We start from the raw sequence: 26,789 nt of genomic DNA, 5'->3' as shown, positions 1-26,789 counted from the left end.
CACTGTGGGTAACTTTTTTTTTTCTCTAAACCTCCCACTAACATTTAAACCATAGCAGGCGAAGTCGCCGCCCCTTCATGAGCTCTTCCTGCACAAGCTTTTAAGGCCCTGCTTGATGTGAGTGACCTATTTTGTACCTATTTTCAGATTTGAGGTTGTGATGGTAAACTGGAGGTTTAGAGAGCGAGCTAGTCAGTCGCACTGGCACTTTCTCAGGCTTAGAATTAAAGCTGGTTCGGTTCCTCCTTGCTGTTGAGTGAAGACATATTCGTGCCTGGAAGACAACTGGCACTCGCTCAGCAAGATGAGAGGATTGTGTGTGTGTGTGTGTGTGTGTGTGTGTGTGTGTGCGTGTGTGCGTGTGCGCGCGCGCGCGCGTACTGCACCTTTACTTCCTGGCATCTTAGCTGGATTTCACATCCATTTTAAAATCTATGTATTTATTTTACATGATGATAAAAATGCATTTTGTTCTATAAACAGCCATAACTTGAAACAATGTCTGACGACAACTGGACAGTCACAGTTAGCAGCTAGCTTGTCAACATAGTGGAGCTTTTAGTCGCTAAGCTGGTAGGGACCAAAAACGGAGCTAAAAGAGAGGGGAAGATATTGGACTTTAGTGGACAGAAAAATGGCTCCGAATGAATGATAATGTTGCTCTATAACTGCTGGATGTAAAGTATATATCATCTATACCACCCTTAACGTTGATATGTCAATGCTGTGTTCGCAGTGCTGTGTTTCAGGTTTCAAAGATTCTGGAAACCTGTATTTCTGTATAGCATTAAACATTCATGACTAAAAAAGCAATATCAAAACTGTGAAAGAGGGGGGTGTTGCTTATTAAGATTTAAACACCCATTGTGACTGGTGTATGTGTGCGGTTTGGACATATTTTACTGACAGATGACCAAATGATCACAAAATATAGATTCAGATTTAAATGTTGCTAAATCCTAAATTCATGATCAATCACCTTTTCTTGCGCTTGAGCCCAAACCACTGATATAAAAATGAATAGAGTTACATAAATTATTAAAAAGTTGATCAAATACGGTATGTTTTTGAAGGACCCCATCGCTCCTAGTGAGAAGCAAATGGAGAAAGACCTTGTCACTGTGTTCAATTTGAGGAAACTTCACATTTACCTCCGTGGTGATTCTGTGTGTATCAGGATGCTGCCAAGCTGCATCCTTACCCAACAACCAGCCAAGTGCTGCCTGTTCCACCCCCTCAAGGGTTTGCTCGTCTTCTTTCTCACTCGAGCTGCTTTCAATTCAGTCCAATTACTCTTAAAAAAGTTTGACGGCAGCCCGAAGATTAATTTGGCTGGGGAAATTCTGGTTCACTGGCATCTCTGTAGATGCACATGTGAACCAAGCTGGCGTGAGGGAAAAATGTAAAAAGCACTAAAGTCGTGTCAGTAATGAATCCTACTTTACTTCTACTGAGCATGTTGAAAACACATAGACTGAACTTAGCAGTTCACAACAGCCCTTATAAAGTATATCAAGAGGAAGAGTGCGGATGTGGAATAATTAGTGAAGAATGCTTGTCAATCTTTTTCTGAATGGTAACACGTCCTAGTCCTTACACTCAAAGACAGATTGATGGATACATGTTAGCTGCAACTCGTAATGATTTTCTAACGTTTAAACATAATTATTAGGGATTTCTGTCTTAATAGACAAACTGTGGTTTGAGGTTAACTTTCAGGGAAATCCATGTGTTGTGCTATCAAGGGATATTTGGAATTATAAAAAGTAAGAATACATCGTAATCTCAGCCTTGTTGAGGATATGTCAACTCGTATAAACTCAGATGATCGTATACATGAAGTGATTAGGCTCACAATAATAATAGACATTTTGACACCTCTCAAATTAGACATGTTGTATGTCTCGTAATGAGACGTGAATCTGAAAAGTCTTGGAAAAACTGAATCAGAGTTCAATTACTTGATTAGTTGTTGGACAAAAAAAAATGTATCTCTCATTATTTTAAGAATTGATTATTGGTTTCTGTAAATTTCTCACCATCCCAACTAACAAAATTTAGGTTTTGGACTGTTGGTTTTTTTATGACATCTTATAGACTAAGAATTGACTTTCTTTATCTATGGTGGAAACGTCTTAACCTGCACCCTAATGTAAAAGCTCAATGTTGAAATTTTCATAACAACCGAGCCAGTTTTGCCACCTTGTGCTTTTTTTTTTTCTCGTGCCCTTGCTTCAGCGGGTGTCGTGTCCCTCCGCAGTAGATGGAGGTGCAGTCTGTTTGTTTATGTGATGGCCTGCTCCTCACTCGTGACGGTTAACACCAACAACAGCGTGTTGCCTGTGTCAGCAGGGGGGACAATCGCCGACCGCATCGCTGACTGGCGAACTAATATTTCCATTCTCAACACGGGGCAACAAACACCGCTAAGAGAACAGAGCCCTCACCAGCAACTCGCATAATGTCAGTGTTTCCATTTCAAATACGCCCACACACACAAAGGTGAGTTGTATCTGAGGACATGCACGCAGGTGTGTGTGTGTGTGTGTGTGTGTGTTGGAAGAGTTTGGTGAAAACAACATGTTTGGATGTCAGACACAGCAGTGATACTGTTTCAGTTTTCTTGCATCATCCCAGTTTCTCTCTCAAACAACTTTATTCAATGTTTTGACTACAGACACGACGACTGAAATAAGAGAGACATTAGAGGAGACACAGAAGATTGTGTGAAGACCTACCTACCTGCTTAAATACCTACTTACCCACCCACCCACCTACTTACCTACGTAACTACCTACTTACCCACCCACCTACCTACTTAACGAAAAACCTGCCTACCTGCCCAACGTCCTACTTAAACACCTACCTACCTAAAGACCTAACTAACTACCTACTTACCCACCCATCTACCTACCTACCTAACTAACTACCTTCTTACCCACCCATCTACCTACCTACCTAACTAACTACCTACTAACCCATCCATCTACCTACCTACTTACCTAACAAATTAACCAACTAACTAACTACCCACCCACCTATCTATCTATCTGACTAACTACCTACCACCTACCTGCCCTAATCACCCACCTGCCTACCTACCTGACCACCAGTAACTTATTATTTTCCGTTTGAGGACTGTTATGACTCAATACAAAACATATGACAACCCTATAATAGTTTAACATTTATGTGACATACCCGACAGTATGTAGTAAATTTAGCTCCACCTTGACTAACCCTCCACAGTAAAAATGATACTTGAACATTAAAGGGGCAGCAAGTGTTTTTACAACCAACATATCTCCAAAATCGCTTACTGGCCCTTTAAGGCATCAGCAGTATCGATAATAATACAATAATATAACAGTTTGTCAGTCACAAAGGGGAATAATGATATCTTAGGACAGGACATGTAACTTGTAACGGAGTAGCTTTTATAATGAGGACAGATCTTTTTTGTGTGTCTGTGTTTTGAATTCATTTTTGAATAAGTGAAGAGAAGAGGGGATATCGAAGCTAAAACAAGGTTTTAAGCTGCTCTTTAAGAATGAAAAAACAAAAACGTAGACATAGTGTCAGACTGTGCACTCTGTTCTTATACATCGCAAGCTCTCTTTGGCATAAATCACTTATGTTTGGATTGGATAAGACTTTGTTCTATGAATATTTTATGGGGGTGAGGGGAAATCAAGTGAGGCCTTTGAGTGTATCGCCTCGGGTAAATCTTACAGTAAACATTTTTTTTTTTACATTTCCAGAATCTCATTAATCCTTTTGAAAGGTTTTCTCATGAGGCCTTGTAAGTTAAATGAATAATCAACACACTGGATGAATGGCATTAAGTATCCTACTGTAGCTGTGTGGGACATTTTCAGTCACAGTCCTTGTTGTTACACATTGAATTACATTTGACTTCTTGAGAAATCTTGATAAGGATGAGAAGTGTTTATTTCTCTGTGGTAGACGCAACTTCAGTTGCCCTTTTCTCTAATTATCCACTAAAAGTAAAAAGGAGGAATGAAGTGTGTGTGTGTGTGTGTGTGTGTGTGTGTGTGTGTGTGTGTGTGTGTGTGTGTGTGTGTGTGTGTGTGTGTGTGTGTGTGTGTGTGTGTGTGTGTGTGTGTGTGTGTGTGTGTGTGTGTGTGTGTGTGTGTGTGTGTGTGTGTGTGTGTGTGTGTGTGTGTGTGTGTGTGTGTGTGCGTGCGTGCGTGCGTGTGTGCGTGTGTGTGTGAGGATCAAATGGCAGAAGGTATTTATTTGATTGGCTTTGCCCCCGAGGAGGGAGAAGGGATAAGCTCTGATTATCAGTGGATTGATTGTCCACAAGCAGCTTCCACTCAGGAGCTGCTTGACAGATTGATCCAGGTAAGGAGAATTTAGCCCCCGCGTCATTTGTATGCAGGGCGAATGGAATGGGAGCGCCACAAAACTGCTACCACTATGTAGATGTGATGCACAAACAAAACAGGAGGAAAACAGACTAACAATTTGTTTCCATTACCTGGCAGCTCTTCCCCTCTCCTATTCTTTCCGTTTCTCTCCCTGACAGTTAATTCCACCTATAAAGACCTCTCGGACTTGACTCACATTAACCCATCTTTCCATGGAACAACAACAACAACAACACAGCACAATTCTTTCTAATTAATTCCTTATGTATCCTTCGTGCTTTGTTAAACTTTAGGTGCTCTTGTCCCCTTTGAGTCTTCTTTTTAAGAGACCAGCCTTATGTGGGATCTATGGTATGTTGCCGTGAAAGAGGAGACGTACCTACGTTGACGTTATGAAGATTAAGTGACTATTTGCTTTTGAAACCAATGTATTCTTCATTAAAAAAAAAAAGTTGTTGCTCGATTGAATATAAGCGCAGCATTAAAATTAGTATGAAATCATAGAAAATGGGATGTTACATCGATTATCGCCATCTTTAGAATTTAGACAATGCGTTTTAATAATTTTCATTGGTTTATTAAAAGCTTCTTAAGAGAGTGTGAGTTACAGTGTGTTAAAAAAAAATCTCCAATGAAAATGCCAAGGATTAAAAAGGGAAATTAAGGAACTTCTTAACCTGCTCATATTCAGTATTGATATCCAATAAGTATTTCAAACGTCTTTTTAGAGAACCAACATTAATCTGCTGTTCTGTGTTTCTCTGCAGGGTTGACAAGAGCTTCTCCAGGACCAGAACCTTATGGTGAGTCCTGCCCGTTATGAAACACATTACTTTTTGTTTTAGTTTTGTTATAATTTTTGATATTATTATCCTTACCAAACGTTGTATTTCCAACTATTAAAGCCTTTGAGATTCAGGCTGCAGTGTTTTTTCCTATTTTACTTGACCCACGGTTCTTTTTTATCACATATCTGACGAGTCTGTGTTAATATTCATATGATCCTTCTGTCCCACCCATGTTCCCTTTCAGCATTCAGATCATCACTTTGTGTTAGGACCTGAATATAGATGTAGTTATATGAAGGCTGATAAGACTTTTAGAAATCATAAGCAGACTTTCCCTCCTCCCTTATCTGAACTTTCAACATTTTTCCTGGCTCCTATTAAGATTCTCAATTGTGCATGAAATAATTTGATGACAGAGAAAACCTGTCTGCACTTATGGCTTTGCACATCTGCAGTTGGTCAGGACGGAGACGGTGGAAGTTGAGGAAATGTGTGACTGTAAATACAGTATCAAGTGAAAACGGGATTCAGGTGAACGTGTGTTAAGACTAGCTGGACATGTAGCGCACATGAGATGTAAACATCGAGGGCCAAGATGGATTGATAGCACACCTTTCACACAAATACATATTTGTGATAATACATTGCTGTAATTAATCCATGATAATATTTGTTTTTGGTGCTGTTAGCTGTACCTGTCAACATTTTTGTAAACATCAGTCTGATATTTATATTAATATGCAGAAATACTGATATACAGAGTTACGTATTTTGGTATGGAGTTGAGGCAGTTTGACAGAGGAGATGCAGACAGAGTCGCGTGTTAACCAACCCACGCGATGTATCACAATTATCAGGATTATGTCATATCCTACTTAGCATATTATTATTTACATATCGTGTCATAGTTCATTTTTGGATTCCATAAAAGGCTCAGGCTGAATGGACGTCATAAATACTTACTGATGGAGGAATCAAGGCAGCAAATGTCATTATGAACACTGGTTATCTAATATAGCTATTAAAGGTTATTGGCAAATTTTGTCAGTTTTGCATGGACGGAAAAAAGTGGGAGTAGTCCGTGATGAAATTTGTGTAGTGTAGACTAAATATTCATTAACCTTTCTTAAGTATCTGTGTTTCTTTGTATGTATTTGTGTTCAATCCAGTAAAGCAACAGTCGTTTTGCTTGTAATACTCTCCGCCAGCACTGCAGCAACTGCGACGTGTGCCGCTTCATCATTATACATGAAATGGGCTAAAGACACTGAGTCATAATGAGTTCGGAAAGGACAACGGGAGGGTTGGAGGGGAAAAGATACTCGGGGTTCTTGGGAGGAGAATACACCCTCTGCACACCCACTGAATATCATTATTAGGACTCGGGACTTGTCTCTGTTGAAGAAACGCGCCTGTATCACATGCTAATGACTCCTCGGGGCTGCGTTGAGCAGTTGATAGTTATCCACAGTTCAGCTCTCTGATTATAATCACTGAGTCATTATGCCAATTGCGTATTCAATCAGTCTTCGGCTGCACTGGGATTAAAAAAAAGCCCAACTGTAGTCATCAGCACACCTATTTCTTAATAATTCATTTCATTTTGGGCGCAGGGAGGGATTTCTTCAGGGGGTGATTTATTCCTCTGAATCCAGTAGGTATTGTCCCATGTATAGTTGGATTTTTCCAAAAGAGAGTCAGGAATAACACATTGTTGGCGTGATTCACCACCCCAACGGTCTGTAAATACTGAATTTCCCTGCATCCGCCGCTTCAAATCCATTACGACGTTATCCTCAACCAAGCAGTTGTGTGCAATTGTGCATTTAATGACTTGTTGTGACTTGAGTGTCCCTGAATCACACGACGAGAAGGTGCTCCTCAGGAAAAGTGAGAACGCACTCGTACCGCCGCGCTTTAACTGTTCTCAGCACAGTGTTCCCAATTAAACACTCATTTGGTTGATTGCTCTCGATAATGGCGCTGCTCAGTCGGAAGCTCCCGCTGCGCTGCGGCAAGGAGGCCGGAATTAAATGCCAAAGCATTTCTGCCAGAATTGTTATTCTGCAATGGATGTGGACATTTTGAGTCCTTACCAACTTGATTCTGCGCTAAAGGGGTAAAGTAGCGTTAGAATGACTATTTAAAGTTGCCGAATGTCCAGTGATGCAGCGAATAAAGCGTGAAAAACGTGATCGCCATTTCCGCTAGAGCTCAACTAACGAATATTCTCATAATCGATTCATCTGTAGATTATCTTTTCGCCCATAAAATGTCTTAAAATGGTGAAAAATGTCGACCGTGTTTCCCAAAACTCCAAGATGATGTTTTGTTTTGTCCACATATATTTAGTTTACTGTCATACAGGAGCAAAGAAACCAGAAAATATTCACATTGTTTTTCATAAAAACTACTTGAACTGATTAATCGATTATCAAAATAGTTGGCGATTAATTTAGTACTCGATTACTAATTGATTAATCGATTAACTGTTGCAGCTCTAACTTCCACTGTAATGTGTAGACTCTGAATTAAAATTCAAGTTTTCCATTAGCCTGTTTGTTTTGGGACACTCCTCAAGAGCCCTTGATTGAGATAATGTGATATGTTATGTGCTGTATATGCGAAGCTGGAGGTGCGTGTTTGGCCTCTTCTCTGATCGTGAGTTACCCTCGGACGGACGCGAGGAGCCGGGTTGTAATAAAGTGGTCCTCGGCGCTGGACGGTGAAATAGAGTGAGGCGCAGAGGGCTCTAATTGGGGATACGTGCCACTTCAGATCGCTGTTAATGGCCATTCTCCGTCGTAACATGGAGCCAGTGTCGTGAGGAGAGCGAAGACGCGAGAAAGAGAAAAACGGCCAACGGTGGTGCAATGTACAGAGCGTGGCTCGTATACTCAGTCAGCGTATATGGCTTCGCCGTCAAGGAAAGAAATAAAATGTGTTCACATTCATCATACTGAACAAGATATCGGAGCTGCCTTCCTAATGCAGAGTTGCACAGCCCCTCATTGCTTCCCGGACCGCCCGCACGTCATCTCATTTCACAGATGTTCAATTGAACCGAGATGTGATTGCTGAACAGGCCCACTGCCCCAAACTGAATTCATTGTTTGTTAATTGAACCAGGTCCCTGGACATCAGCCCGGTGGCGCATGCCTGTCGCCAGGATATGCCGGGGCTTCAGCTTTGGTAAAGAGACAGTGATGGAAACATGCCGCACTCTGATGTGACTTGGCCAGATTGTTTTTTTTTTAAAGAGGGGGCTGAAATCGTCTGTGCAGAGCAACAGACGATTTCAGCCCCCTCTTTAAAAAACAATCCTACAATATTTCACTGTAGCGCGAGTCTTCTGGGGGCTGGGACGTGTGTGGGCACACTCCCGAGTGCTGGAGTTATTCCCAGAAAGCAAACGGGGCGCCTCTATGCCACTGCAGGTTGCTGGCAGGAAAACTCTTACTGTTGTTTGTACTTGGGGACCAATAGCACAGTTCGTAGTAACAGGCCCTCTTAGAGTCTGTGGACGGGGTCCTTGAAGCGGCAGCACCTGGGGACAGTGTCGTTCCCCCTGGGAAACTTCAATGCTCCCGCGGGCAGCGACGGAGGGACCTGAAGGGGATCATTCAGAGGAACGGCCTGTCTGATCTGAACTCGTGTGTTGCCTGGTCATTGGACTCATCATGGATAGGCCGTAGCAGACGCCATGTTTGAGCACAGGGTGGTTAATAGGTGTCGCTGGTACCAGAACACCCTGGAAGCTTGGGATCGATGAATGACTTAGCGGTCGTACGTCTCGGACGCTCGGGCGACGACAGGAGCAAAGCTGTCAGCTAAACACCAGGGAGGTCGGTTGGACCGCACGGAGGATGAGGCTGAAGGACAGACCTCGTAAAAACCCAAATGTGTAGTGAGGGCGACCCTGGGGACCTCTGGATTAGGCCCTTGTAAGTGAGGTCTGCATCAGCAGAGCCAATTGTTGTCATTGTTGTTGTTGCCTCAAGTGAAGGAATTAGAGTCTCCCACTTGTTTATGGGTGAGGGTAAAAATGGAGCACGAGACCAACAGGCAGATTAGTGCAGGTGCAGGGGTGTTGCAGGTGCAGCGCTCGGCTTGCGTGAGAAGGGAACTGAGCCGCAAGGCGAACCTTTTTCAATTTTCCAATCAATCGTGGTCATGGGCTTTGCGTAATGATAAGATTAGACAGTGGGTAAGATTGCCAAAACACAAGGAGCCAATATGAGTTTCCCCCGGAGGGTGGCTTGGGTCACTGTAATAAACGGGGGAAGGAGCTCGCAACATCCGTCGGGAGCTTGGAGTGGAGCTGCTGCTCCTTTATGTCAAAAGCATGCTGGTGAGAGGGATATCTATAGACCACCTACCAAGTGGTGGAAAATGGATGGATAGGTGGATTTTGTGTGAAAAAACATCCAAATGTGCACTAGTTTAATTAAAAAAAACCCTTATCCTGGGTATTCTTTATAAAACGAATGACTGATGTCAAGAGGCTTAGTTGACGAAGGAACATAATCCTCTCCAAACGATTTTTTTTTTGGTATCATTTACAGCGGTGAAGGGATCGCTAATTAAAACCCAGGTTGTGTCTGTGGGAATGTTTTACAGACTCCGAGCAGCTGAGTATGTCATCATGACTGAAAAGCGCAAGATGCTCTCGTGTTTTTATTTTCTCGACGATGGACTGACTGTGTGCTACTGTGGCTGCATGAAAACCAGGCAGGGAAGAGAACCCCCCCCCCGCTGTGACCCAAACGGGTGTATAAGGTCCTCGGTGGGCTCACGGGGGCAAATCGTTGCGACCCAACAGCAGTTGCGATGTGGTCCGTCCATGAAGGTTGAGCAGAGGGCACAGCGGGAGAGCAGCACGGCGATGGTGGAGGTTATTTCAGCAGATGGGGTCCGCCTGTTGGTCGGGGCGCCCGTTCGGCTAAATACATGCAAGACTCTCTAGTTTCAAGTCTTCTTCAATACCGCGTGATGTTCATTTCGTAAATGATTATGGGTCAAATAGACGACAGAGCACGGCATACATCGGGGCGTGGATACCATGGGATTGACAGCTAGTACCATCCGATTGGTGCGGGTGTGGGTGGACGTGGCGTGGATGAGAGCTCAGTCTGCCTAGAGACAACAACGACAACTAAATCTGATTGGATAACTCTACTTTCGAGGTTTTTAGGTCCCTTATGCTGTCATTTCTGAAGCAAGCTTGATTTAAAATCAGCCAAAAATTACAATTAAAAGAGATGATTATTATTAATTGAAATGTGTTAAATATGACATGTTGGTGCTTCTCTGAAGTCCTAGAAGTCCCTAAGGCTTCCCCTCTGGTATGACGGCATATGGAAATTTAAAATGTATTTGTCGTCTCTCCATTCACCTGCAGATTATTGAAAACGCCATTTATCACATTACTCACGCAAGCAGCTACCGTACGTTCCCCCCCGCCGCACGTCATTGGCCTCTCTTAACTATCATAGACGTATATTGTTAATTAATTGAAAAGCTCAGACTCAAATCGTGGGAGTAATGTTGCGTGCCGCCGTAGCCGATTAGCGTTATCGGGCGGTCGACTGCATGTAATCAAGCTCCATTACATCTCAGTTCAGGAGACACTTCAATTAGGCACCGTACGTACCTCGGGGAGTGGGAGGAGAGGCAGCAAGGGGGGGGGGGGGGGGGGGGGGTGATGCGTCAGTCTTACAATGCGTTGGTTGTCTCACTCAGGCGTGTGCGGTTCGCTTTGTGTTCCGTTCAAAAGTATTGTTCATGAATCAAATGAACAAATCCATAGTTACACGATGACAAAAGATTGCGTTCAGTGTCGTCAGCTTCGTTTTTCTAAACATACTTGGCTTGTAGGTGAAGTTCTTTTGTCTGGACAATGGCGAAGACAATGTCACTTTTCATGCCGCGATTTCTCAGTGGAATTTTACAGCGTGACTCATACACACTCGGCAGCAGTCGCAAATGGTTTCAGCTCTTCTCCATTTCCCACAGAACCGCGAACGCGCTTCATCGTCTCCGGCCCCTTAAATGCAACACGGGTCAATCATCGAGCACGTCGGCGGGTTTTTTACGCCCTCACATTCCCGTGGCGTACATCCGAATTTCGTATTCAGCAGTTTGTCTTCTCTTTGTTTCCCTCTGTCTCCTCCGCTATGCTTCGTCTGCACATCGGCATCTGCTCGCTCTCAGCTTCAGTCTCTGCCCGAAGGTTTGCCGGGTCGTCTCCTGTGTTTTCTCGTTTTTTTTTTCCTTTGGGTCCGTCTGTGTGTCTGTTCCTAACTCGGGAGCCGCTGTGCCCACCTGCCGCACCGGCCGACAGCCCTGCATGTCCACATAATGACTCTACTCATCGCCCAGTTAGTCACCGGTGCACTCAGAGACACTGCAGAGCGAGGTGAAGCTCAGTCTGCTTACCACGTTCAGGATTCAGGATGAGGAAATACCGTCAGAATCTAGATTTTAGTAAAACTCGGTCTGGGAAATATTTATGTAAGAAAAATATTATACCACATTGAAATCAAATAAAAATAATGCTGATGCTAGCTGTTTATATGTGCAGTGTAATGACCCCAAAGGTACCACAGAGCATTTAACCTGCATGTCCGTGTTTCCCCGGACAAGTAGTACAGCCAGCAGAGTGAATTTAGCTCCAAATCTCAAATTATGTCGGACTATAACATGCTTTAATATCTTATTAATAATGTTGGTGACTGTTATTTGGCTCTTTCTTCTCCCTGCCCCTTTCTTCCCCTCGCTCATTGTGGGAACCTGTTGGGTTTCTCCCTATAAAACATTGCAAGGTCTCGACTTAAATCTGTAAAGTGCCTTCAGATAACATGCTTTCTGATTTGGTGCTGTACTAATAATAATGAATTGAATTGCATGCTGGGATAGGGTCCAAGTCCATCCATCTGAAACACAAAATACTCTGTACAAACGGATATGAGGAAGCTCATTGTTGCCACTAACTTTAAAAAAAAAGAGAAAAGAATCAGTGTTGTCTATTCAGTTGACATTTAGTGTAAACCTGAAACTTGATTCTTGATTCTGATTCCTCGACTGCGCGAGGCGACACCCGATCGTAGCCTTGACGGGAAATCAGTGGGAATGTGTTTTGGGTGAACTGTGGCTGAGCTGCGGCACGTCTTCCATACGCCACCTGCTCCGCCGACAGTCCCGCGGTTTCCCACTCGGTCCGGGTCCAGCTCTGTCACTGCCAGAATCAATACGGAGGGTCAAACAAAAACGCAAAAGGTAATTACGAGAGCCAGCGGGATCCCGGCAGCGCCGACAGCGCTGTAGTCGTGTTGAAGAACTGAGGGGGGGGGGTCCGAGGTAGAGTCCTGAAACCCGGGGCTCCGCATGATAATTACGTTTTTTTTATAGAAAGTCTTCGTGTGACTCTCTTCCTGCCTCCTGGTGGGTTTTTGTAATCAATCAAATACATTTACATTTTTATTCCAGACCAGAACGAATGGTGCAAAAGAGACGTTTCGAGAACAACCTCATGAAAATATTTGCAAGTCAATTTTCAAATATTTTGCATCCTGTTTTGTTTACGTACATGTCGTTTGCTTTTCTCCTTCCTTTTTCTGATGCATGGTAATATTGGCACAACTAAAGCTTCCATGCAAAACCGACGGCGGGATGTGTGCTCGTATGCAAGTGTGCGCAGTTTGCATGCACAACACAAACAAAACCAGGAATCACTGGTAAAAAAACCCCAACATTGCTCCGTAGTGCCAGTGGTCAAAGACTTTATGCAGCTTTTGGTTATGTTTTTTTTCTTCTTTTCTTCCCAGTACTGGTCAGCATCAGTCTCCATGGCAAAAGGCAAATTCGCACAGTTCATATTCATATGGTGATATCTGAAATGGGATGAGCTCCTATCAGCCTCTTCTCAGAAGTGAAAAACTTGCGTAACATCGTTTCCGCTCTTCCGGCCTGCACTGACCTTCCAAAAGCAAACCAACCGGATTTTTTGGACCCATTCACTGAGCGTTCGCGACATTTGATAGAGCTTTTAATGCTTTTAATGCACTATTGACAACGGTTCCGACTGCAGCAACTGGCACAATACAAAGGTTTCTAGATGTCACCATAGAGCCTATAAATAACATAACTCACACCAGTGTTGGAGGTGGGGGGGGAAGACAAAATCCTTGTGAATGAAAGTGTTACTGTAGTGCCGTGTCGAGGCGTGTTGTCTGCAGTTCGTCAGACAGTCACAGTGAGAGACACAGTCGGAGCCGGGGGGGGGGGGGGGGGGGGTATGGAGCTAATGAAATGAGATATGGAGAAATGGAGTCAGAAGAGTCTCCGCATGACCCACATGCATTCGCTCTCATGACGGCACACGATCTAATTATTACGTGACAATTCTGAATTCCGATGTACTCACTTGAGGAGAAAAAAATGTGTTTAGTTTGCTTCCCCCCGACTTGGTTTGACTCTGTTGTCCTCTTCCATATTCAGAACCTCCCGAGCGGTAAAAAAGTGTAAAGAAAGCCGCCTCTGTGTGCCGCTTTTCATTGCGGCATACTGACTCTTGTTTGTGCGTCTGCTTGACTGTAGCTCTGGGCAACCTGGAACACCACACTCACACGAGGGTGTGGACGGCTCTGCCTCACATCCCCCTCACGGTGTTTGGTTCAGGGCCTGCAGCATCGGCCTATCGATCGCTGCTCCTATGGTGGAACTACAACTGTAACCTCAGCGAGCAGCTAAATCTGTCTTCAGAGGAAATGTTTCCGAGTGAAGATGCAGGAGGAGGAGGAGGAGGAGGAGGAGGAGGAAGGACTGGTGTCAGATTTTGGAGAGTGAGCTTCTCTGACACTGATTTCCCAAGAAGGGAGCATTTTCGGCAGGGTGGATGATTTATTACATCTAGATCTTGTTACGCCTTGTACGAATGTGTGTTAGGGATATGAAATTATTAAGTTCTTTGTAGGCACTGTTCGATATCTTCTTCTTCTTCTTGTCTTACGCGCGGGGATTTAAGCCTCCCACCAAATAGCAAAATGCGATTACACAGTAATACGTGGGACAACGCTGACTTGTGCTCATTCCTCCGTTTTTTGGGCTGAGCAAGTGATTTCTCTCCATTATGTGCGACTTGTGCTGCAAAATCTGCTGCACTCGGGCGCTTTTCAGCTCCACTGTCTGCCACTGACGTGTCAAACGGACAAAGGGATAGTTGGGGCTGTATTTTATGCAGGAGGTGTTTAATGATGCTGGAACAAGCTGTCAGAGCAGATAATGGGACAGAGAGATCTGATGCCACCTCTCACATGAGACGCTGTCCTGTTTTTCCCGCTCAACCCCCCAAAAATTTTGCTTTCAAGCCTTCATCCGCCTGCAGACTTTTGTCCCATTGAATGTGCAGAATCCCTTATGGACCGGCGAGACTCACTGAGGCAAAAGATGAAGCAGAGCAACTCCCACGGCTCGAATGGGCACAGCTCTCTGTCGTGGACGGATCAAGAGAGAAGTGTGGGGAGGTGGACATGAAAAGCAGACAAAAGGGTGCAGACGTCGGGAGGGACAGAAGGAGCCAGAGAGACGAGAGTGCATTTGTGCCATGCCTCGGAATTGAAAGCAGTCCGGAGAAACGCACGCACGCATGTATGTGAGGGAGAGGGAGAGAGAGAGAGAGAGAGAGAGAGAGAGGAAAACGGGGAGGGTGGAATGGAAAGGGAAGGACGGAGGGAGGGCTGCTCTCAGCATCGTCTGAGAGGAGAGAGGCTGATCTCCGACAGCAGGTGTCGGGAGGATAGAGAGACTGAGTCAGACGCCCGGCGAGCGAGCGGGTCCGGAGAGGAACCCTCCACATTGTTGAGCTGGGGAAGAGGAGACTGAGCCGCAAGTGAGGCAGGACGCACAGACACACAGACAGGTGAGTGACAAGGGATGGAGATGATGGAGAGCGTGTACCTGCTAAAAGAGGGTTTGAAGGAAGACGGAGCTAGAGCCAATGCCGAATACAGAGTGGAACGGCAAAAAGGACACTTTAATACGAGCCGCTGTGAAGCAGAGGCCGTGTGTTGTCGAGCTCTTTGTCCAGCCCTGTTCCGATCCCCTCTTCCTCCTCCACACAAAACTTTCTCTCTTCGTCCCTCCCTCTTCTCCCACTCCCCCCCCGTCCACCCAGGAAGTGGCCGACTGGCATCGCGAGTAAACGACTCTCTGCTTTCATTGTGCATTAGCCGCTGTAGTTGATTGGATTAGTTGCTCTCTACTAAGTGGACCTGCAAAGCTTAGGGGTTTAAGTGTACTTGTCTGACTCTCCAACTGCGCGCGTGTGTGTGTGCGTGTGTTTTTGTGTGTGTGTGTGTGTGTGTGCGTGTGTGAAAAGATGCAGCGAAGCAAGACATCACTCTTAAAGCAAAAAATATGATCCGCATATTTTTTTTTCCCCCAAGTATTTGTGAAGCTCAGATACTCGAGCCCATAGCAAGGATTTCATCTATAATACCACTGAAAGGAGACAACAGCAGCAACAAAAAAAAAGAAAACCTTGGAGCTGCCCTGGTGAAGATGAATTGGGAAAAACTAAATTCAGGTTTTTTTCGCTTTAAGCTCTCGCATTCAGGCGAACTTCATTTGACTGTTGTGTCAAGAAGTTATCGAGAAAGAAGAAAATGTGCCAGAACGTCTGCAGAGTTTGTGCTTCGCCGAGGCCAGTTTCCATTTCAGTGTTGGCCTTTGATGATGGTTGTGACGTTGACCCTGCATGGTATTAGCGAAACAGACGTACAGCTCTACACCTACTGAAATGGGTGAAAGCAAAGCAAGAAAAATAAGAATTTTTTGGCAGAGTCCCAGTTACAAAAGGCCAATCATTACTCATTTTCAGAGCTTCTGAGCAGCAGTTACAGCTCACTGGCTGCAATCACACTGACAGATTGAAACAGATCTCTCCATAGTCTTCACATTAACTTTGACATAGAAGTATTGAATGATGGTTCAGGCGGCGATGTGTGTTGCGCCAGACTTACTGTTTTCTTGTGTTAAAGGAGACATATTGTGCTTTTTTAGTTTTTCCCCTTTCCTCTAGTGTGCTATATATGTTTTTTGTGTGTATGTAAAAAGTCTGCAAAGTTAAAAAAGCCCAAGCTCTCCCCGACAGAAAACTCTGCTCCCAAAGCTCCAGAGAGGCCTCGTCAGTTACTTCCGTAACATCGTGATGTCACAATGGTACGGAAGCGCATGAGGCACGCCTAGCGGCTAGTCTCGACTCCCCTTCACAAAGCCAGGTAAAGCAAGAGTGGAGGCCAACACTTCCTACATGTGCTGGAAGTGCTAGCTGACCAATGAGAGCAGACTGGGCTTCATCGGGAGGGAGGGGCCTTAAAGTGACAGTACCTTAAACCAAGCGTTTCACACAGAGGCCGAAAAAGAGGAGCTGCAGGAATGGCCAGTATGAGGAAACTGATGTGTCTACTGAACATTAAGGCATGAAGACATTTTCAAGTAATAACCCTAAAATTAAAATTAGGAACCTGAATTTGAGCAGCATGTCTCCTTTAATTTTGCTGTTGTGCGGGAGGTTTTGGCCTGGAAGTTTAGTTGGAATAGAAAGCCCTGTTTCAATGAGTGAACCGTTCCCGTGCAGTTTGTGCAGTTGCAGATGTTAAATTGTCTGAGCTGTAATCACAGACTAACCAGACGGTCAGTAGACCCGGCTTATCAGAATTCGTTAGATCAATCTGCTGCTCCATTTCCCACTAGATAAGTTTGAAGTTTGTTTTGCTTCTCGTTGCTCACAGAAATCATTGCTCGTTCGGGGCCACAGTGACAAAGTAACTGACAGCACTTCTTATCCGTTTGCTAATGCAAGACGCCCCAAGGTCCTTCCGAGGGAGACTTGTCTGCTAGAGCCCATTAGTTAAGGTTTAATGGAGAAAGTTACCATTAATAGACAAGGGGGTCCGTAGCAGCGCTCGATCTGATGATATCTGACTCTCCCCGCATTGCCTGTGGCCGTCTATTGTTAAAGGAACACAAGCAGTTCGAAACGTTCACCCCATGTTTAGCCTGAGGGTCAAAAGAATTTACCAGAGGAACGGTTGCAGATTTTTTTTCTCAGATGAGCCTCTTACATGACCTTTTAGATTCACCTCAGAATTCTTTCTCTTTCATTACACGTATTTATTTCTTTTTCTGTTATTTGGTTTTATTAACGGGTTCTGTGTTTTTCTGCTGCACTGATTAATGTAGCACTTACACATGCCTGACTTTCAGCTGACTGCGGTTACTCTGCTGAGGGCTAACCACATCTGATAATCAGATGATGAGAAATTCACTGTACACCCAAAAAGAATTTGGGTGCAAAGTCAGTGCAATTATTGTCACCCAAGATAGTTAGGTGTACATTAATGCTAGAGCCCGACCGATATATCGGTTTGCCTATAATATTGGCCGATATTGGCCTTCTACAGACATATCTGTATCGGCCGATATTTTTAAGAGCCCGACCAATATTATCGGCCAACTGATTTGAGCCTTTAAATGTTCATTTATGTTTAAATTGAATGTAATGTAATCATGTTTGTTATAAGTTCTATGTATTTGGTTGAATTTGCAATTTCATTGCTAATGACATTTTAGGAATAATTGACAGATTAAAATTATATATATATATATATATATATATATATTGGCCTCTTTATCGGTAATCTTTCACTCCCAAATATCAATATCGGCATCTGCCCCCCAAAATCCATATCGGTCAGGCTCTGATTATCATCATCTTATCTTTAAAAATGCTAAAAAGCTATTTCAGGGTGAAATCACAGTATATCCATTCATCCAACTTAAAATGTAACTGCCCTTTAGTTACGGCTTGTGTCATTCGAAAGACGACGAAGCATCACTCGCCACAATGTAAATGGACATGAGAGTCCTGGTCTTCAGTCCGACTATATATATATACTAAATATACATGTGTAGTTGATAATTTGACTCTTATGATGTCAAATAGTGGCTGATTTGTTTTGCGGTGTCTAACAGAACTCTCCACTGACTTGCAGCAGCACGCCACGGACACATCCCCACTCACGCCGAATTAAGATTGCGGAGCCATTCGGTGTTTTTCCCAGCTCATTTGCGTTTTGCAGGTGCTGGACAATCCTGAGCCGTGATTGGAGGACAGATGGCTGAATTCTTATCAGAGCTCAATGATCCGGCGGACTGTGGAGGCAGCTGCTGGCAGCACACAGGATTAGCCGGTGGATTTTAGTTCCATGGATTCTTTGTGTCCGTTTAGAAGCTTCCTTGCTGCCGCACATTAACAAAAGAACAATGTTCAACATCGTGTTCCATCAAGCAAAAGGGATGGATGGTGAGTACCATGAAGTTATTTGCTCACTTTGGAGTTTCACTCAACGGTCTCCCAACATACATGGCATAAAGTTTTTTTCCATACGTTGAACGAAGCCATACGTTGAACACGAGAACCTTAGTTATTAGATAATGTTAAAACTGAAAGTGAAAATAGACAAACCTTTTGGCTTAAAGTTGTCATCATGCCGTTACAAACTGATTGCACAGTGCAATGGTGATAGACAAGATGGTGGAACAAGAGCGTGGCAAAGAAGGAGAGGGATAGAAAAACATGATAAAACAAGAGTGAACGTCAGACAGTCGTGAACTCCGCGGAGAGAGCTCCATCCGGAACGTGAGAGGCTTCCAAAACGACATGTAGTCTTGTCACGCAACCATAGGAGCTATAGGAGCCAGAACACAAAGTAGGAGCTTCAGTGTACAAACTTCTCTCTTCTCCTCCGTCATCTCCGATGGTGGTGATGGCAACTTCCTCGGGAGCTCCGAACTGCAGCGTCTTTACAACAGTGACTGGACAATAATACCACCTGGAACCACTAGGGGCACGATAGTTGTCTGTTGCCTCCATGTTTTTTATATTTTTATTTAATGAAGCATCTTTCATGTCATGTTGCTAGGTGACACATGCATTTATACAACTGCAGCATCAACCAGAGGGGAAAAAAGAAGAAGGAGCTTCATGTTTGAGTTCGTAACAGGGAGCGGGAGTTGCCTGGATTTATTATTGACTTTGATTGACGTTATTATGAACACTTAGCAATCTTTCGTTCAAAGAAAAGAAGAAGTAACACAGCGTAATGATCCTCCTTCCTCTTCTCTGGTTCTGTGTTTGCTCAAACATTGAAAATAATTCATCAGATGTGTGACCCAAGAACAAACCCTTTACCTGGAATAAAGTGCGGGCAGCTTGGCAGTAGGCAGCTCTACCTGTCATTCTTCTAACAGGCGAGATAACTGCTGCTCGCAGTCTGCTTCCCCTGTGCCAGGCTTTGCCCTCCGCAGTGACACGGTGACCCCGCCACCTGTCTGCCGCTGTGTCACCAGCTCCACCCGTCATTAGGACACACCGGAGTGTTCGGTTCAACTGTCGGTTGTTTAAACATTTGGTGGCTAGTCTGTCACCTGAGAGAAAATTCATCTGAAAATATTTTGAAAATAGATCAATAATTTTTGCACTGTACTGACCAAAATGGCAAAGAGCCACTGGCTCTTCCCCCTCAGATGTGAACGTTTTCTGGCTAGTTTTCTGTGATAGTGAACAACGATTGATTGACAAAATAACAGGCCAATGAATCGATAAAGGAATTAAAAAAAAAATCTTTACAAGGATATTCGTGTAATATAGTCACTGCAGACATTTGGTATTATTAGAAACATAGTGATGCATTATTAATGTGATCGAATACAATATATGTATATGTGTATATATACGTATGTATGCATATATATGTGTGTGTGTGTGTACGTATGTATGTATGTATATGTATATATACATGTGTGTATATATACATGTATGTGTGTGTATATATACATATATATATATATATACACGTATGTATATATACGTATGTATATATGCACGTATGTGTGTTATGTATATAAACATGTATGTGTGTTTGTACATATATATACATAGAGAGAATAATACAACAGAATTTTAAACCAAGATTCTGTCAGCCAAGATTCATTAAGGTAACCTTGACCATTTTTATCTACATCATGAAAATGTAATACAACATATTTCACCTGAGTGAAATATGCGACGGAACAGCGACGCATACACCACATTTCTCTAACCTCTGTTCAAACTTGGTCACACTCTTACACTCGCATACTAACAACATATCATGCTGCACCCGCGGCTCCCTCGCAGCGGATGAGTGATGAATATCCCCCTTTGATGTGAGGCCCTAATAAATCCATATCTTCACAGTATCGCCGTGGCATATGTCAGGATGGTGACATTTTGATAGCGTTACCCGGCTCGCTGTGATAGTCAGAATATGCCGGCCTGATATCCTTCGCTAGCGTTTAGCCCATTCGCTGAATGTGTCTCTGTCATCTGCCGTGTAAATCAGTGCAGTGGGGGCGCAAGCGCACTCTTTCTGTCCGTCCCTCTCTCACACACACACACACACACACACACACACACACACACACACACACACACACACACACTTCAATTTCACTTTCCCGTATTGGGGAAACTCATTGCACCTTACCCACAACTTAACACCTAACCCCCAGGCCCTGCCCTCAGACAGCCCTTTGAGGTTGTAAGGACCATTCACATTGTCCTCACTTTTCCAAAAATATCCTCACTCCAAAGCCTGCACACACACACACACACACACACAAACACACACACACATTATTCATCTTCCGCGATGAGAGCCACCGAGCATGCCGTCAGCAGTGAAATTGGTGGGCTTGTCAGGCAGCCTTCATCTCTCGAGTCTCCCTGAATAAAGATTGATTTGCACCTTTGTGCGTGGCCTTTCATTATGGATACGGGGAGTCTCACATGGTCGGTTTGGGTTTAGCCGTCTGCGCGCTGAAGCGACCTGCAGGTGAAGGATGAATGCGGGGGAAAAAAACAATTCAGCAAATATAAAGAAATAAAAGCAGCGTTAAATGACATAGTTCCCGACGGGAAAGTTAAAACCAGGTGTCACCAAAGGCCTACAGGTGGATTTCTGACTGGTGCTGCTCAGCAAGCCGCTTCTTTTGTGGGCAGATGAAAAAAAAAAAAAGCATAATTCTTGGCCTCGAAGCAGCGTCTGACGTCGTATTTTTTCTTTTGAGTTACAGCTGCATTGTGTCAAAGACGCAACAAAGCTCGCGCTCCAGAGAGTTGTCAGCGCGGTGAAGCTACGGGATGATGTGGGAAAAAATCTGACAGCCTCGTTCGGTCGACTCCCCCCCCCCCCCCGGTTTCAGCCGAGATCAGAGGCAACAAAGGAACGGGGCTCCTGCTACGTTTCCAAATGGATTTTCTAACCTCGACTCCCGGTCAGCAGTCTGTTTCATGAAAGTGCAGTACTGTTTGCTCAAGACGTACAGATTCTGCGCCGGCTGTAATAGGCCAGCTGTTTTGCGATAAGGGCTGCAATATGGAATGGAGCATTTCAACTGCCACTGTGTTGGGGGCCAAGAAGGCCGAATGGAGGACCGTACGTGAGTGTGTGTGTGTGTGTGTGTGTGTGTGTGTGTGTGTGTGTGTGTGTGTGTGTGTGTGTGTGTGTGTGTGTGTGTGTGTGTGTGTGTGTGTGTGTGTGTGTGTGTGTGTGTGTGTGTGTGTGTGTGTGTGTGTGTGTGTGTGTGCGAGAGAACAAACCTCCACTTTGCCGGCGGCGAAGCAATCCGATTGTGCCATTGCGTTGCGTTTCTTCTCGCTACTGAGCGAGCGTCGTTTGCAAATGCCCTCCGCCGCAGGTTGGCGAACAGGATGCATGCACAGACGGGGCTGCCAGTTCTAGCGAGTGACTGTTGTGTGAGACAAAGTGTGAAGTAATATGCTGTGACCAGAATCGTGGTCGGACTGGTAATTCACCGAACGTCGCACAAAAGAGGGGGAGAGGAGGCCGAGAGGAACGCAGGAAGAGAGGCGAGGGGCGGCGGGTTAAGAGATGAAAAGCCGAGGGGTCCTTTCTTCTCCTCGCTTTGTATCAGTTTTCCCTTTGTTCTCCCCTCGCTTCTACATTTCCGCCCTTCCGCCCGTGCGGCTCTCCTGTAGTACTTTCCACAGTCTCGCCTGGATCACACTCCAATCCGCTCCACTGTGCCTTTTAACGTAGGGAGAAAAACAGCAGGCAGACTGCACACGAGCCTTGTTTTTCATCTTCATACTCCGATTGCAAATGCAGAGGTGGGTGCAGCGGAGATTGTTTTTCCCCGGGGAGCGGAACGGTCGTACTGACTGAAGAATGAGGGGCAGCGCAGAGACGAGTGGAGAAGGTGACCAGACGCGGGGCCGGCACGTTAAGGCGGTGGAGCAGCTATTGACCCCGTGGGAATGAAACCCCAGTCGGACGTAGAACTTCCATGGACACCTCGAAATCAATTGCAAAATAAAACGGGTCGAGTCTAGAGAAGTCACTCAGAGGGGCGGGGTCCTGAGACTTTTATTCCTGCCTGAAGAAATACTCTCAGGACGGCGGTGAAATAACAACACCCTTCTCATCGTAGCAAGAGTTGAATGATCCTCTTCAGTGGGATGAGTCAGTCGTGTCACAGACATGTTCCTGTTCTGCTATTGCGTAAAACGACAAAAACTCAGCTCACGGCTATCCATAACCCCTCTCTCTCTCTCTCTCTCTCTCTCCCTCCCTCCATCTCCACCCCTCCATCCTCTCTGACTCACAGGAAACAAGATGGAAGGATTCCTCGTATCTCTGATGAAGTAGAGCCCTCAGCAGCACGCTCCCACCCTCCATTTCCTCTTCCCTCACTTTCAAAGGTAACGCAATACATTTGACCCGCTGCCGTTCTCTTCTCTCTCTCGTTAGGGTTTTTTAGCTTCGCAGGAAGAAGAAACTGAGGCTGTGGCAACAACCTATGGTCCGATAAACCTGGAAGTGAGACATACGTGAAGTCAACGGGGTTGTCCATACAACAGAAAAGGCATTTGACACGGCAACACCCACAGGAATGACTACAGCATGTAAAAAGGCTGTTTTAATATTCATACGGGCACCTGATCATTGGAAAAATGGTGAATCTCCGGTATCTGATTAAATTGATGGGTGGATTCATGTTCCAGGTCTCCGGAAATCATACAGGGTCTGCATGCAACATTGCTCACTGGTGCATTTGACTAGACAATAATGGATTCTCATTTTCTCCCGCCACCTATACGAAATTGTTTTGTTTTTTATAAAGGATGTGCCAGGTGATGAGACAATACTTCTGAAACCCAACAATGAAGTTATCTCATTAAAAACGATTGCCTTTTGCAAACAGCCCGATGTGTCGTATGCTTCTGTGCCATGGGACGCCATATTTGTCCAGAAACTGGGAAAGGTAAGAAAGCCCCATTGTCAATGAACATGTAATTTAAAAAAAGAGGCAACAGACAACGTTCCTGCCCCATGGCGGTTGTAAGAATATTATTGCTTGCTCACTGTAAAGACGCCGCAGTAGCGAGATGCCGCCGGTAAGGACGCAGGTACTTTTCCTCAGAGCTCCTGAGGAAGTTGTCAACACCACTTTGGAGATAATGGAGGGGGGAAAAAAGTGATGCAGTTCTTTTGTGCCTTAAGTCAAGTTGTCATTTTTTCCGTGAAAACTGCGTCCTGGTGGCCAAAAGAATAACATGGTGTAAACGATGTATGCGCGGATTGTTCTATCACCATCCATCCATGGAATCACATTTAAAGGTGACATATTAAGCAAAAAAAAATCACATTTTCAGTGTTTGGCACATACATGTGGATATCTGTGGAGCCTGCCGGCCCACAAACTGTGAAAAAAGACCACCCTGCTGTTTTTTCGTGAGCTGGCTAAACCCGACAGCCTGGCTCTGAACAACTGGTTCAGATTTCTCTCCCACTGTGATGTCACAGTTGGACTCTTTTGGGGGTAACCCCGCCTGCAATCTGAGAATCTCCACTTCTCAGGTGAAGGGGGCGTGACATTTCCTAAACATTTTGAAATCGATTGACAAATCACAACAGACTGGGCCAGCTGGCCAATCAGAGCAGACCGGGGTTTATTGGGAGGGGGCGGGGCTAAATGAAATCAAGGTGTTTTAGACAGAGGGTGAAAAGAGAAGCTGCAGGGATGGACAGTATGAGAACACTGATGCCTTTTCTGAACTTTAGAGCCTGTAAACCTTTTCATGTGGTTACCCAAATAAAAAGTACGAACCTGAATATGAGGACAACATGTCACCTTTAACATCATAATGACAAGTTTAAGCTAAAAGGTTGTCTATTTCATCTTTAAAGAATGTGGCACTTGAGTTAGTCAGACATGTTTTACATTCTAATATGTGTTAATTTGTGGCTGAGGGTGGTTCACATTGCTCTAGTTGCTCCTGTTGAAGTCATGTTTGCCGAAAACTACATTGTGCAGCTGTTTTAGAAAAAATTACTTTGCCTTAAAAAAAAGAAAAGAAGGGATATATATATTCTTCAATAATTTATATCTTCGGTTACTTGGAAACTAGAGGCATGGCTCCAGTAGGGAGACTAACACAGTCTGTTGGTCGACCCGACTCCTTAAAGCAAAAGGACAGATCAGGATTCGACACGGAGCTACTGAAACACTATCCAATCCATGTATCCTCATATCAATACGTGCATTTTAATTCCCCATTGGTTTCCGCTCATCTAATCCTGTAGCTGTAACACCCAGCAGGTGAACCCTGCCTCTGATGCCCCCCCCCACCCCTGCTGACATAGTTGGCAGGTTGTCGCCGGTGCCTGACAGACGAGTCTGTGCCCTCTGTCTCAGGCTGATGAGACCAATATAGATGTGCAGCAGTTGCTCCTCGGTATACGCGCATACCGTTACCAGGAGGCGCGCTGGTGGTATTCTGGTCACACGCGAGCCAGTAATACAATTTGCAAGGGATTACTAACATGCTGCTTTATATGGAGCTGCAGAGAATAGACATGTGGGGGATAGACATTTGTTTTGGGGTGTTGTGTCCATGTCCTCATTTACATATTGATGTGTCAAATTGTCGACCTGGTGATTTTTAAAAGTGTTTTATGGAAGCCAAGCCCTTATGTTGCGATTGCGAACATATGTTGTGTGCGTGTGTCTGCTGTGACAGGTAGTTGTAATTTGCACAGTACTTATAAAGCCTTGTGGGTTGCACACAGTAGGGTTGTTAAAGTCGAGAGCTTAGACGAGACAGCGGGGTTGTTAAAAAACGAGTGCTTAAAACGAGACAGCAACACTTTATAGTTTTATTGCAGTAGAAAATTGCCGGGGCTTGTTTAAAGCTCTTTGAGTTTTTGTCGGTCGAGTGTTTCTGAGCAGAACGGAGCTGATGCAAGGACTGAAGACAAGTTCACATAGTGGATCAGAGACAGGCCGAGACTACTTCAGAGAAAGTGCAAAAGGTGAAAGATTGTCTTTGCCCTCAACGCACGCACACACGCGCACACACACTATCGGCCTTGAAGTTGCAGTGTAACCTTTGCACATAGACGTAGTCAGCAGAAATAATATATGTGTCTCAAATCTTTAGTGTGAACGTTTTGCTTGGCACTCGTGCGAGTCATACACTTCGCTTCGGTATGTCATAATGACACGATGAGGGTTCATCATTGCAACAAGTCGTCCAACTGATACGACGAACTGTGTCTGTGTGTGGTCAAAAAATGACCAAACCGACCGTTTCCTAAAATGGCGCCTCCACTGGTGACAGGAGGTACGCCACAAATACTTTTCGCCTCAGGGCATCGTGGGGCTTCTTTTCGTTTTACCTACGCATGTTCAATGAGCTTGTGAAGGATTCGGGTCAGGGTGACATTGCAGAGAATCCGCACGACTACTTTACATAATCGAAACAAATTCAATACAGAAAGCTTGACAGACGACATAATGACCGCTATAGGGCTGAGGTCTGTAAATCCACCGCATCGTCGTAATAAGCTGCTTGAACAAATGACCGATCTGTTGTTGTTGTTGGTTTTTTTTGGTGGAGGAAAGTATCAGTACAAATTTTAAGCGAACTTTTGAAAGTTCAACTAGACCAGTTTCGTCAGACGTTGCGTATGCCTACCGTCACATGGCCGTAACAGAACAGTTAGAAGAAGAAGAGGATGCAAACCGACAGTTCCCGTGGCAACAAACCCATACGACATGCTTTTATGCTTGGCAATGGAGAGAGGAAACGTGGAGAGTGGAGAGCAGGGGTTACTGCGGGGAAGCTGTGTGAAGTGTTATCAACTGCCTCGGCATCAGGTCTGAGGACTGCACATTTTGAAAAAAGGAAAATAATCTGTGAGGGTGAGCTCATGAGACCTCTGTAGCCCACTCCTCATCTCCGCCTGAGGCTGCTACACCGGCCACGGCGAGCATGATGCATCCAGATCTTCAGAGTGAACGCTCGGAGGGGCAAGTTGCATTCCCACAACGGGGATGCTTGCCTCGTTACGGCAGCGAAAGAGAATAGCGAAAATGGGAGGCTTCCAAGGAATTTCGGCATCTACTGAAAGCGCAACCTGTCTGAAGTCCTTGATGAGACACTTTAGATGCATCACACACACACACACACACAAGT

At 44.7% G+C, this 26,789-nt stretch overlaps 1 protein-coding gene across 8 annotated transcripts in view; it reads left to right on the top strand.

Moving 5' to 3' along the window:
* rap1gapb (RAP1 GTPase activating protein b) overlaps positions 1–26,789 on the top strand; it is an 85,129-nt gene that overhangs the window by 35,452 nt on the left and 22,888 nt on the right. For 7 of the 8 annotated variants that reach the window (XM_035630247.2, XM_035630239.2, XM_047332978.1 and 4 more), the window contains exons 2-3: positions 5,162–5,197; positions 22,916–23,009. Coding sequence is in view for 6 of the 8 variants with exons in the window: in XM_035630239.2 (XP_035486132.1) it covers positions 5,162–5,197; positions 22,916–23,009 (130 nt within the window). In the remaining 2 variants the exon portion in view is untranslated. Of the gene's footprint in view, positions 1–5,161; positions 5,198–14,949; positions 15,102–22,915; positions 23,010–26,789 lie in introns of those variants that run through there. The other variant, XM_035630246.2, reaches the window with a different exon arrangement.

This window comes from Scophthalmus maximus, chromosome 6, assembly GCF_022379125.1.
Source record: "Scophthalmus maximus strain ysfricsl-2021 chromosome 6, ASM2237912v1, whole genome shotgun sequence".
Lineage (NCBI taxonomy): Eukaryota > Metazoa > Chordata > Actinopteri > Pleuronectiformes > Scophthalmidae > Scophthalmus > Scophthalmus maximus.
This window is presented reverse-complemented; position numbering and strand designations above follow the sequence as displayed.